This window comes from Enhydra lutris, unplaced genomic scaffold (genome assembly GCF_002288905.1).
Source record: "Enhydra lutris kenyoni isolate GAN:26980312 unplaced genomic scaffold, ASM228890v2 scaffoldscaffold56, whole genome shotgun sequence".
Taxonomy (NCBI): domain Eukaryota; kingdom Metazoa; phylum Chordata; class Mammalia; order Carnivora; family Mustelidae; genus Enhydra; species Enhydra lutris.
In genome coordinates this window covers 2937591-2951637 of record NW_019154140.1, presented here as the reverse complement: position 1 = coordinate 2951637, position 14047 = coordinate 2937591, and the positions used below count along the sequence as shown (strand labels likewise).

At 35.8% G+C, this 14047-nt stretch overlaps 1 protein-coding gene across 2 annotated transcripts; it reads left to right on the top strand.

Moving 5' to 3' along the window:
- Window positions 1-840: 840 nt before the first annotated feature.
- On the top strand, window positions 841-13814 carry LOC111157951 (twinfilin actin binding protein 1). Of its 2 annotated transcripts, XM_022519702.1 has the most exons (10): window positions 886-933; window positions 2746-2823; window positions 5157-5335; window positions 6353-6448; window positions 7638-7742; window positions 8607-8627; window positions 9388-9513; window positions 9765-9915; window positions 10074-10195; window positions 11647-13814. In XM_022519702.1, the coding sequence occupies exons 1-10, from the start codon at window positions 909-911 to the stop codon at window positions 11815-11817; spliced, it is 1074 nt and encodes a 357-aa protein (XP_022375410.1). In that variant the 5' UTR covers window positions 886-908; the 3' UTR covers window positions 11818-13814. The 2 variants fall into 2 exon arrangements, with proteins under 2 accessions (XP_022375409.1, XP_022375410.1); XM_022519701.1 differs by lacking the exon at window positions 8607-8627 and having other exon boundaries at window positions 841-933.
- Window positions 13815-14047: the final 233 nt, after the last annotated feature.

Sequence of the window (14047 nt, the reverse complement as noted above, 5' to 3'; positions counted from 1 at the left end):
AGTAGTACAAAAGTATTAAAATTACCTTTGAGGAGGAAAATACATGTTCTTAAGAGCAGAAATGGGGAAGAATTTTTAATAATATCTGCTGTTATCTTACAAATTTATCCCAATGAATCCTGAATAAATACTTAATTCAAGAATAAACGGCCACTCTAAAGCACAGCTGCAAACACAGTTTGCAGGGATAAAATTGACCCCAAAGGAGTATTCAAATCAGCTAACCTTCTCACTTTTAAGGTCTGTCTCTTTTTGGAATGAAGAGAAAGGAAAACTTGGTGTCTTAATGGACCCAACTGAAAAAAGAAAAGTTAATAGTCTGAGATTAATTTAAAAGTGTGGGATATTTTGATGGGCGACCACCTATACATTAATCCTCATTTTAAAAAACCGGGGAAAGGAGTGACCCCTTTATATTGTATAGATTACCGGAAGAGCGAACCAAGAAAGATACTGTGCACATCTTTTTTAAAATTGAAAATACATGTTCAGTAAAATGGTCATTTACATTTTTGAGCATCTTTTCGCTGAACCAGCGAACGGCGATGTCGGCAGGGCCGCTGGGGGGCCAGGCACCAAAGAGCAGGGCCATCCTGCGGGATCTGCGGGGTCTCACGGTGGTGGGGACCGGAGAAGCGGCGGCAAGTGCCAGGGCAGGGACCCCCTGAGACAGCTGGAGGAGAGCGCGGGTGGGATGCATTCGCAACCCTCCGAAGAGCGCGCGGGGAAGGGGGAAGCGGGGGAGGCCGGGCCGCGCGAGGACGCGGTCGACCTAATTGGGCGGGGCGGCCGCGGGTCGCAGACGGATGACGCGCCGCGGCCGGCGGAGGAGCTGCCACTTCCTGGAGGCGCCGGCCGGGGCCGCTCTCAGTATTTAGCGCCGGAGCCGGGAGCCCGCGGCCGCCGCCATGTCCCATCAGACCGGCATTCAAGGTAACGGCCCCCGGAGCGGCGCGCGGGGAAGGGGCTCCCGGTGAGCCGGGCGAGCTGCGGGACTACCAGGGCTGGAGTCGGGCCCGGCGGAAGGGAGCCGATCTCGCGTGCGCCGGGCCTCTGCGCCTCTCCGAGCTTTCTGGTCCCGGGCGCTCCCGGCCTGCGTCCCTCCCAGACCGGCCGCCGCCACGTTACAGACTGACCCGAAATTTCGCAGGAGCGAAGGAAATTGGTTTCCGAGGAGGCCTGGGTGAAGGGGGCGTGCCTTCCACCGCCCCTGATGGTAGCCCAACTTTCCCCCTTTTTATCCGGCAGGGGAGACCTGGAACCGTGGAGCCGGCTGGGCTCCTCTTGCTGCAGAGAGACGGGCGAATTTGCCTTTCACTCTGTGAAGGAGGTTGTTATAGATTTTGATTAAAAAGCGAAGATCTTGGAATCTTTTTCATTTCCAATGAAGGTGCTTCCCAGACTCTTCCGCACTTTCTTCCAAAGTGGAAACTGGAATTTATGTTCTGAGAAATCCTGAGTAGGGGGTGTTTTGATCTTTCTCTTAGGTACTTCCCCAGGGAACTGAAAAGTCTGGTCTTTCTGGCTCTTCTCAATCATCCCGTGAAGGCAGTGCAATGTGCAGTTATATCTGACCTCCATTAGGTTTGAAAATGGGCAGTCTGGAAGCGCTCACCTCATCAGAATCAAATAATATATCCCGGGGTTACTCGCGATTACTTAACGAGTGCCAATATAAGCCCACGCTCATCCTGTAAATAGACAACGAATCTTTTCCTCAGAAGAACATTTACTCATGTTCCTATGAGTCTTTGACCACCCCACCGCTCTCCCTGCACACACAAACACAAGCAAACTACTCTCAAACCTGTTTTGTTTGTCCGAGTTAGTTTGTCATTTAAATATGTTGTTACTGATTTTCATGTTTGAGTCTTACAACGATCACTACTTAAATAGTGGTTCTTGCTCTCAGTGTACAACCCAAGAGGGAAATCATAATGAAATTGAAGCTTTTATAGGAACAGGAGGGTTATTAAATATGTATTTGCTTAGTGAACTGTAGCTTTTTGAGAAATACGAGTTAGAAAAGTATTACCAGAAGTATAAGCTTGAATGTATTTTATTGACTTTTTGTTTAATCGGGATAAGATATCTGATACTGTTGTTTTTAATGTGAAAATATAAAAATGAATTTCTTTATTATAATTTTGAAATTGGACTAGAAGAGAATGGAAGGTTTTCAACAATTTTCAACCAAGCAATAGTGGTGTTTTTTAAAATTGTATTTTGTTCATTATTGGATTTGAAGAACTTTAATATTTTCTTTTTTTTTTTTTTTAAGATTTTATTTATATATTTGACAGACAGAGATCACAAGTAGACAGAGAGGCAGGCAGAGAGGGAGGGGGAAGCAGGCTCCCTGCCGAGCAGAGAGCCAGATGCAGGGCTCCATCCCAGGACCCTGAGCTGAAGGCAGAGGCTTTATTTAACCCACTGAGCCACCCAGGCACCCCTAATTTTAATACTTTCATTCCCAGTGTTATTTCTGCTTTGGAATTATCTAGCTAAAACAGAATTAATGTATTAATATACTTTTAAGCTATATTAATTTGTTTCTTAGCTGTGTACAGTGTCCACTGTTAACATCTTCAAGTTTTACAGTTTAAATTACTGATAGTAAGGGGATGCTACGCCCTCAAGATTTTTTTTGTATTACAATTCATTTCTCCTTATTTAAGTAGCATTGTAAAGTATTAATCCATAAGTATAAAACATGGGTTTACTTGTCTTTATCTTTTTCCACAGCAAGTGAAGATGTTAAAGATATCTTTGCCAGAGCAAGAAATGGAAAATACAGGCTTCTAAAAATATCTATTGAAAATGGTTAGTTACACATTTTTAAATACTGTTTGTCCTTAGATTATTGAATGTTATATTTTTAAATGTCTAAGACATTGTCAGTGATTGGAACTATTAAGTAATGTGAAGCAAGTTCAGAGTTTGCCTTTAGATAAGGTGGATCCTGTACATTTGGTCATGTCCCATCGGCCGCTGCCTACCCTCTGAATTCTGTACTTGACTGGGAAACAGAAAGATGCTTTTTTGGTGTGACATCTTCCTCTTTTACTTTTTGTCTCAGTTTCTGTACCACAATCCATTTCTAATGTTAATGCTTCCGTCTCTGGAATGGAAATCAGTAAACAGGTGATTCTCTCCCCATCTGCCCAAAAACATTATTTGAGAATTGTTACTCAGTAAAGTTAGTTTTGAAGTAGAAGCAAAGGATTTCAAGCTTCGGTCTTTTCCACTTGATTGCAGTTTGTGGTGAAGAAATGATTCCCCCTTTCTTGTTTTTGGGACAAAGTTCTAGGAATGTAACAAACCATAAATTGATCCTTTCAAAATCATTCGGTACCAGGGAAATTGGGTGGGAGAATCTTTTAATTTGGCTATATTTGAATTTGGACAATTAATATTCTCACAAACGAGTATCTTAAAATATTCCACTGGTCTAATTTCTTAACTACCTGGAGATAATTTTGCTTTGGAAGAATAACTTGTTCTTTTACAAACTGGAAGTAAACTTAATTTGCTTTTCATTTTCTACTTATATATTAAAAATACCAGAGTAGCTTGAAAAATATGCAGTTGTTGTAAATACATATTACCACACTTAATAGGAATAAACATATACTGTAAAGCAGCTTATTTTAGGAATACTGAACTAAATTTTAAAAGCCATCACTTCCTAACTGACTAGGTAAGTGATTTAAATGAAAAAGTTTGTCTAACTAGGATCACTACAGAAGGAAAATCATATTCTTTCCTAAATCATTTTCTGGTCTTACTTTTTGTTTTGAGGAAAATTTTTAAATAAGGAAATTATAAATAATAAATAAAACAACAAATACTTCCATCTCTTAATAACTGCTAATGTTTTAGCATATTTGCTTCAGCTTTTTTAAGACTTAATATTTTTGTGATATAAGGGCGTCCCATTTAAACCGTTTCACTTCCTGACCTCCTCTTCCTGAGGCAACTATATTAGGAATTTTCATATTTCTGCAGTTCTTATATGTATCCCTAGATAGTGCTGTTTTGAGTTTTTAAGTTCATGTAAACTGATGTCTTACTCTGTGTCTTTTTTTCTGTAAACATTATTTTTGTAATTAGTTTTGACAGTTCACTATTTTTAAGTTTGAATTCATAATATATAATATAATAAGATATAATTCATCACATATTCTGTCATCATTCTCTTAGTGATGAACACTTTGGCTACTTGCAGTTTCTACTGTTCTCATATAATGCAGTGAACTTACGTGCAAAAGATTTTCTATGCAGAGAACATTCACAGTTTTATTTGATTCTGTCAGATGGCTGCACCAATTTATGCTTCTGGACAAAATGTTTTATTTGTAGCTTCATGGCCAAGTAAACACTAAACATGGTTTTAATATTTCTTATTGCACAGTTCATTGTTTCAGGAATTCTGCCTTTTAACAATAACACATAATACATATTTTGTTGATAACTTACAGCATAAACATTTTGCAAGATAGACTATAATCACCTATTCTTCAACTGTCCAACTCAACTATTTTTTTTTTTAAGATTTTATTTATTTAGTTGACAGAGAGAGATCACAAGCAGGCAGAGAGGCAGGTAGAGAGAGAGAAGGAAGCAGGCTCCCCGCTGAGCAGAGAGCCAGATGTGGGGCTCCATCCTAGGACCCCGGGATCATGACCTGAGCTGAAGGCAGAGGCTTAACCCACTGAGCCACCCAGGCGCCCCTCAACTATTTTTAAATATGAATAAAATTTTATCATTTGTTTCTTGTGTTTTTTAACATTTTAACCATGCTAGTTATAAAATTTTCCTGTTTTTTTTCTTTAAGATTTTATTTATTTATTTGAAAGAGCAAGAGATCACAAGTCGGGGCGGTGGGGGTGGGGAGAGGGGCAGAAGGAGAAGCTGACTTCTCGCTGAGCAGGGAGGCTGGTGCAGTGCCCAGGAACCTGGGATCACAACCTGGCAGCCCTTGTCACACTCAAGGCAGCCGCTTAACTGTCTGAGCCATCCAGGTGCCCCCTACTTTAACTCCTTGATGTGAATAATAGTAATAGGAGATAACTGTATTATTAGTTTATTCTTTTCTTCATTACCATTTGGCATTTAAAACATTTCATGTATCTTTTAAAAATTGTTCTTCGTAGAGAAACTTGTGATTGGATCATGTAGTCAGCCCTCAGATTCCTGGGATAAGGATTATGATTCCTTTGTTTTACCCCTACTGGAGGACAAACAGCCGTGCTATATATTATTCAGGTTAGATTCTCAGAATGCCCAGGGATATGAATGGATATTCATTGCCTGGTCTCCAGATCATTCTCATGTAAGTAATTTTTTTTGTAACTTGTTTAACATTAAATGCTAGAATTTTTTTTTTTTTTCCTGAAATATTCCTAGGCCAAGAGAAAGTTAAGGAGCAATAGTTATTTCCCATAGAAGGTAATGATCATGAAGAAAATCCTTCTATTGGTAATGTGGAATCGGGAGTAATGTACTTAGATTCAGAAGTCTTGCCCTTCAAATGAATAGAATTATTACTGATTTTAAATTTAAATATCTTTGGCAATTATATATAAATGACTGTGCTCTGACAATAATACTTTTAATACTTCTGAGACCTAATTGAATATTATAATAAATATTCTTAATAGCTACCATTCAAATGATAGGCATACACGCAAATATTTCTTTTAAAAAAGTTAGCAGACTGATTCAGACTACTGGATTTGACGATTCAGTATTATAAAACTTTCTGTTGGTTGGCAGTTAGTTACCTTTAATAGTTTACAACAGTTGCTATTAGAGTCTTTAATAATAGTTTATATGTAGTTGTTTTCATCTTTGTATTCCTCATAGAATGGTATATGCCATACATGTGCCATGAACATTTGATTCTTAAACAGCTTAATTAGTAACATCTGATCTAGATTTGCAAGATCAGATGTTACTAATTAAGCTGTTTAAGAATGTAAAGTGTCAGTATCCAGGTGACTTAAGTGATGTTTTCTTCCTCATCTTATACAGTAGTATTTTAAGTAGGTTTTTTTTTTTAAATTCTTGAACTCATTGTATACTTTGAGAAGTGAGTAATTTTAAAAAAATTATTTTCCCACTTTTTGTAAAATACAACCTATTATAAATTGAAATCTACCTTAATAGATGAAGTTTTATGATGGCTATTTATACACATATACTTCAGCGTATTATAGCCCATGGGCCTCAGCTTTATCACAGTTTATGTTTATTGTGCTTGAAGATTTTAATACCTTCAGAAAGTACTTTCTCTTGTAGTGATAGTTTTCATCTATAAACTGCTAAGTAAACTTTCACAACTTACTAGGTTCGTCAGAAAATGTTGTATGCAGCAACAAGAGCAACTCTGAAAAAGGAGTTTGGAGGTGGCCACATTAAAGATGAAGTATTTGGAACAGTAAAGGTACAAAACTTATATTTTTATATATGTGGATTCTACATGTTGCAATTAAACCAATATAAGAACTCCTAGGAATGGGTAATTGATATGAAATCAGACTAATGAATCTTTGAACATAAAAAGAAGAGAAAATATTACTGTATTTCATATGATAAGCAAGTTGACTAAAACATGTACTAATCCTTTTAAAATAGGTTGGACTATCCTTTGTTAGTCTTTAGGAACTACACTATACCTTAGAGATCATCTAGTTTAACCATTTAGTCCAACCTTTTCATTTTAAGGCTAGGGAAACAGGCTCAGAACAAAGACTCCTTGAAAGAGATGGTAATTTTTAGATATTTTTGACATTATTAGTTAAATTATGATTAAGAATTTGTTGCAAATTTATATGGTGGGGTATCTGGGTGGCTCAGGTCATGATCCCAGGGTCCTGGGATCAAGCCCCACCTCAGCTCCCTGCTCAGTGTGGACTCTGCTTCTCCCTCTCCCTCTGCTGCTTTCAAATCACAAAATTTCAATGAAAAAGTAGACTTTTTTAGAATATTTTATTCTTTTAAATAAGAGCTATAATCATTTTCTATGAATAATTATAGAGAAATTATATAAATTATTATAATAAAGAATTCAGAATCTGAATGTGTTGATTATTGAATAGTTATGAGGCAGATTTCCCCAGAATGTTAATTATAATTGTCCTCTAGACTTGAACATGACCAAGTTCATCATGTGACTGGCATCATCACCAACACACTCATACCCATTTAATAATTAGAAAACTTTAGGAAATGAATAAATACTCCCCCTTAAGATTTTTTGAAGCCTATACAATAGAGGATTTTTGAAAAATAAGAAATAGTAAAATTCTTGATACTATTTTTTAATCAAAGTATTTTCTGGGGTGCCCGGGTGGCTCAGTCATTAAGCATCTGCCTTCAGCTGGGGTCATGATCCCTGGTTATTGGGATCGAGCCCCACATCTGGCTCCCTGCTCAGGTGGGAAGCCTGCTTCTTCCTCTCCCATTCTCCCTGCTTGTGTTCCCTCTCTCACTGTCTCTCTCTCTGTCAAATAAATAAATAAGATCTTAAGAAAATTTTTTTTCTGTTAAATTAATAATTTTGTTTTTCCTAGAGTGACTTCATGGAGATTTTCTAGGGAATAACTAGTAACAATCCATTTCTGTGTTTACAGGAAGATGTATCATTAAATGGTTATAAAAAATACTTGGTGTCACAGTCTTCTCCTGCCCCCTTGACTGCAGCTGAGGAAGAATTACGGCAGATTAAAATTAATGAGGTAAATTACAGTTTTTATATTCTTGCAAGATTTTAAGTGTTTGAAAAGATATTTTTAATTAATAGATGTAGAGGTAACTAGAGAAGTAAGTCTGGTAGCTTGCACTTATTCTGTATAGTTTAGAGACAAGACTATGTGCTCAGTGTATTTTCAGGAAAAAAGTTAAAAGTAAATATTAAAATTTGTATGAATTTTGTAAGTAGCTTTCTCCTATATTTGTGTGTTATCAGAATAGTTAATCTTCGTGTTGGAAGTACAACTTTTTTTAACTTTGTACTTCAAATGCTAAATAAATGGGGAAAATGTGTGTTACCCATTTAGGGCAAAGAATTCTATCTAATGAAGTTGCTGAAGCAGGTTTGTTTTGTTATATTCTATTGTTTTATCATCTTATTTTGTTTGGTGACTAAAGAGAGTAAAATGTAAATGCTATGAGATATTTAGTATTTCCAGAAGCTCTATAAATTAACTTCAATGGACACTGCTTGGATACATATGCATATATGGGAGATGGTTTTTTGAGTACTTGTTTAGCTCAGTTACATTAGAGTCAATAAATTTCATCCATATTATAGTTTATCATATTTCTTATGTGTTTACTGCAGCTCTTCTAGTTACAAGTTAGAATAACTACTATATTTTTACTGAGATTTTATAGGAAAGAACAAGTAGCAGAAACCACTGTTCCCTAGTGTGAGTAACCAACTAGTAGGAATCAGTCTGGAAAGTGATTGAATATTATTTAATATTAACCTGATAGCAAGGATCTATCTTTATATTATTTTAACTCAAGTTATTTGAGTAAAGATTTTTATGTGATTTTTTTTTTTAAGTTTGATAGTTTGTTTTATTCCTTGCAATCAGAACCCAGAGGATCGTATTGGGGTATGCATTTGCATATGTTCTATGATGTTTTCATTATCCAGTATCATTTATGCTGTAGAATCTCCATTCATTTTTTTTAAAGTAAAATTTCTATTTGACTTTCTGTTGCAACACTGCAAATGAGACCCTATACTAGCTATCATTTGAGTATACAAGTCTTAAAACATGTGCATTGAAAGCTTTCTTGAAGTTCTCTTCTAGTAATGAAAGCTCAAAGTCTGGAACTTCTGCAGTAGTGTAACTTGTTGAGCTGTGTTGTGTCTCTGTGTACTGTTCGCACTCCTTTCAATTCAGTGCATGGTGTTTGTGTTGCATTTTGTCTAACAGAACAAAGAGAAGTTTGGTACATATTGTATAGATACCACATTGTTCATAAATTTTATCAAGTAAAATTTTGTAATTAAAGGTGTAATCTGAGGACACTTGCAGGAACTTACATAGTTCATTGCAAATGTGCCAAACCAAACATAGAAACAACCTCCCCTCAAAGCCCCACTAACACTGCATACTCACTCAAGTGTTCACTCCCAACATTTCATAAAGATGTGTCATGCACTCTGCATGTTGACAGAATGCTAGCAGATACGAACAAACAAAGAATTACTTGGCTTTTTAAGTTCATAGTATTTTAAGTGTTAATTTTACTTACATTAAAATGGATAGGGTGGAATGGCACTTGATAGAGACTGGGTTTTCTTATCTTTGCTGTATGACACTGCTAAATGCTAAAACTTCATTAAATTAAATCTGTCATACTTAGGTACAGACTGACGTGGGTGTGGACACTAAGCATCAGACACTACAAGGAGTCGCATTTCCTATTTCTCGAGAAGCTTTTCAGGCTTTGGAACAATTAAGTAACAGACAGCTCAACTATGTGCAATTGGTAAGAGATACATGGTGATTATTATGAAATGGCTGCTGTGGCTGGTGGCTCATGGCTTATACAAGGTTTATTTTTAATGGATTTAAAATTGTGTCCTGATTTTTTAATTAATTTTCTTAAAACTATGAGACAATATGTGTTCATTATGAAAAATCAATCCTGTATAAGTTTCCCTTTGTCTCCTAGTTTTTTTTATTATAAATTTGAAATTGCTGTGTATCTGTTTTAATGAATGTATTTCTTATTGACAGGAAATAGATATAAAAAATGAGATTATAATTTTGGCCAACACAACAAATACAGAACTAAAAGATTTGCCAAAGAGGATTCCCAAGGATTCAGCACGTTACCATTTCTTCCTGTATAAACATTCCCATGAAGGTGACTACTTGGAGTCCATAGGTATATAATATATTGTCTTATCATGTTATTTTCAGTTGGCTTACTGATTTTTTAGCTCTGTATTATCACTTCTTGCTCAGAGGACTTACAGTTCTGTGAGGCTTAGTATTTGCTTTAATTGATGTATTGCTAATTGTATTTACTATTTTAACTTACAGTTTTTATTTATTCAATGCCTGGATACACATGCAGTATAAGAGAACGGATGCTGTATTCTAGCTGCAAGAGCCCGCTGCTAGAAATTGTAGAAAGACAACTACAAATGGATGTCATTAGAAAGGTAAAATTACCTATCTATTTTTAAATTTCAGGTTTTCTTAGATCTTTATTGTCTTTTCCATGTAGTTTGTGATGTATTATGATTTATTAATGAATGTATTTTTTTCTTGTTCTCATCATGAATCGTTAGGGTCTTCTCTAAGTGCTTGAGGGTGGTCTGTTATTTCTCCAGTGTCCTTATAGGTCTGTACTCTCTAATGTGTAGCCATAAGCAACTATGGCTACTTAAATTTAAATTAAAATTAAGTAAAATTTAAAATTCAGTTTCTTAATCACAGTAGCCACATTTCAGGTGTTCATTAGCTACTTGTGGCTAGTGGCTACTGTCTGTATCGGACAGTGCAGAATTTAGAGAACATTTCCATATTGCAGCAAGTTCCGTTGGACAGTGCTGCTAGAGCTACATACTTGTGATCGTCTCAACAGTTGCTATGAATAAGGAACTGCAGTCTCCGTTTATAACTGAATCATGGATGGTTGAGAATCTAGTTGTTGAGAAAGGAGGGAATGGGCATAAACATTTGAATTTGGGGAGCTATGCTACCGATTTTATTAAATTTATTTTTTTATTTTTTTAAAGATTTATTTATTTGACAGAGAGAGATCACAAGTAGACAGAGAGGCAGGCAGAGAGAGAGAGAGAGAGAGAGAGAGAGAGAGGGAAGCAGGCTCCCTGCTGAGCAGAGAGCCTGATGTGGGACTCGATCCCAGGACCCTGAGATCATGACCTGAGCTGAAGGCAGCGGCTTAACCCACTGAGCCACCCAGGCGCCCTTAAATTTATTTTCTTAAATGCAAATGAGGCATGGGGAAAGATATGGTTTATTCTTGAGCCTTCAGCTCATTAAAACACAGGTCCCTAAAACTACCAGTATATTAGGTACTGAACCCTTCAAGCTTTTTAAGGTTAGCAAGGACTGGCTGACTTTTTCTACTAGAAGACCTGATAGAAATTATTCTAGGCTTCACCAGGCCACATATGGTCTTTGTTATGTATTCCTGTTTATTTTATTATTTTATATTTATAACCCTTTAAAAATGTAAAACACACTCTAAATTCAGGCCAAATTTGGCCCTGTTTAGAGTGATTTCAAGTGACCCAAGTAACAAAGGGGCCGATGAGTAATGTTTCTTGAATATGTATACTGTACCAAAGCAGAACAACCTGAGAATATAGTGGTAGCTTCTTATACATTAGTTAAATTGGAGAAGAAAGAGGGAACCAATTAGCAAATTATTATTGCTGATTATGTATTCATGCAGTGCACACCCCCAAAGGTGAAAGTGAAACTATTTACATATGGTCCTTGATACTCTCCTCTCTTGCTAGAATGGGTATTATGTATTTATTTGTGAGCTTTCACACCTGAAAACTGGCTCCTTGCTTGTATTCAGTTTTGAATGTTGTCTTTTTTATGTAGGATCACACCTGACTGATTCCATCTCTTACAGATCGAAATAGACAATGGGGATGAGTTGACAGCAGACTTCCTTTATGAAGAAGTGCACCCAAAGCAGCATGCACATAAGCAGAGTTTTGCTAAACCGAAAGGTCCTGCAGGAAAAAGAGGAATTCGAAGACTTATTAGGGGTCCCGCTGAAAGTGAAGCCACTGCTGATTAAAATCATTATATTAAGCATTGCAACACTAGTTTTTTAAAAGTCCAGCTTTTAGTACGGGAGAACTGAAATCATTCCATGTTGATACATAGTAGGGAAAAAATTGTACTTTTTTGAAAAATAGCACTTTTCACTTCTGTGTGTTTTTAAAATTAAGGTTATAGAAGACTCATGATTTCTATTTTTGAGTTAATGCTAGAAAAGGGTTCGACAGTGATGTTTAATTTTGTCACACTTTTTTTCACAGAGTAATAATGATTCCATACTTTACACACTTCTTAAAATTTTATACAGTTGGGCCAATTCCAGAAAGTCTAACGTCTCAAAGTAAGATACACTCCTTCCCACTATTTAGTGAGACATCAAGTTTTTTTCTTGAAGGGAGAAAGACCTTAAAATATTCATACTACTTAATGAATATGTTAAGGACCAGGTTAGATTATTTTCTCAGCTGAGAACTTAATGTGCCTAGGTAAAGATGAGAAGTTGCTGACTCTGAGAAGAAGTGCTTAGCTCTCAGGTGATGGGATCATGTCTGCAACTTTTAGAATCAGTGCTTTATTGCAGCAGTCTTTTCTATTTGACCTTTTTGGTTTTTTTAACTGGCATTAGAATCTCAGAAGATCAGTTCATTCTGAATCCTTAAAGGTACCAGATACTTCCTATACTGCAGGATTTCTGATGACACTGAGAGACATTTAAGCAGCTTTAGTAAATTCTCTTTCTAGTGCTTTAAAGTTTTCTTTTCAGAAGTAAGTCATTTCATTATAAGTAGTTTGAGGCTAAATACTTATGTTCAGATTGAATATTAAATGAACATCATTAAAAAGAAAACAAAACTAAGGTCAACAATGTTGAAAAGCCTTAAACATCAAGATTGATTTTTCTCCAGAATCCCAGAACTGTATATTAATAGGCAAATTGTGTTCTTTATTATTTTTGAGGAAATACTCAGATTTAATAAAATTGTCTGAAAGTCCTAATAGTTATCAGCCTAATATAAATTAAATACTTAAGAAACTTTTTCAATTTATATCTTATTTCAAAACACATTTAACTGTTTAAAGCTGTGCATTTTCAGTTACGACCTACATAAATTGTGAGCCTTTTTTTTTTGGATACTTGAAATAGGGAAGGAGATAGAACACTTTTTCATGTTAAATCTGATAAACCTGCTGCAAGAGCCATAACTTTGAGAGTTTTCTAAATGAACTGTGGGGATCCAGGATTTAGAATTTTTTGATCTAAAAACTTTATGCTGCATAAAACATTAGAAATGCACATTTCATAGTATAAAATATGAAACACATTTTTATACCTTATTATCTAAGGTACTATATGCACCTTTCAAAAATCCAATGTGTGTTCAAGTAAAGCATATTAGAATAATGGGTTGACAGGATTTTTTTTTCTAGAGTTAAGAGTATTTGTGTGGGGTTTTGTTTGTTTACAAATAGTCAGACTATAATATTTAAACAAGCAAAGTAATTGGCAGTGATGTTGCACTTGTTTACTAAAGCTACACTTTAAGCCGTTCCACGGGTGCCCACATAGACACACATACACACAAATTACTGCAGTGAGAATCCCAGCTGTGTTGCAGACGATAGCTGAAGCCTGTATTTTCAATCTGAAAGAATGTAAAACCTGTCATGAAGGTATAAAATAATTTGGTGGCGAATGTTTTTCTGTACCATTCATGTGCAATTATAGTCTAAATTCTGCTACACTACATGAAAGTAAATGGACATTCCAGAATATAGATGTGATTAACTAGTCTTAAAACTAATTATTATTAAACCAAGATTGCTGAAAATCAGTGATGCATTTGTTATAGAGTATAACTCATTGTTTACAATATGTTTTAGGTGACATCATCATAACAATAGAAGGTGATCAAAGTATTCCAGGTAAATTTATATAGCAGTGAAGAATTACATGCCTTCTGTGGACATTTTATAAGTGCATTTTATATTGCAATAAATTTTTTTCTCTTTAAATTGTGTTTTGTTTTCTAGCATAAGGTTTTTTGAATGTTTGGATAATTCTGCATAATGCAATATCTGGTAATAGGCTAGAAATCTCATTGATGTATGCATTAGCTAATTCACCTATCTAAATCAAGGATTTTAAATATTTTGCAACCTAGGCAAGTTGTGCTTCATTTAGATTAGAACTTCCCTACTGCTGCAGCAATAATGAAAATGCCATGAGTTCTACCGTTCCTACTGCG

Bases quoted from the DNA above. Each gene is read 5' to 3' on its own strand.
- LOC111157951 (XM_022519702.1), top strand. From the start codon at position 909: ATGTCCCATCAGACCGGCATTCAAG. The intron at 7,743-8,606 runs GTAAATTACAGT...CCTTGCAATCAG, and splicing joins GGCAGATTAAAATTAATGAG to AACCCAGAGGATCGTATTGG. The intron at 9,514-9,764 runs GTAAGAGATACA...TCTTATTGACAG, and splicing joins AGCTCAACTATGTGCAATTG to GAAATAGATATAAAAAATGA.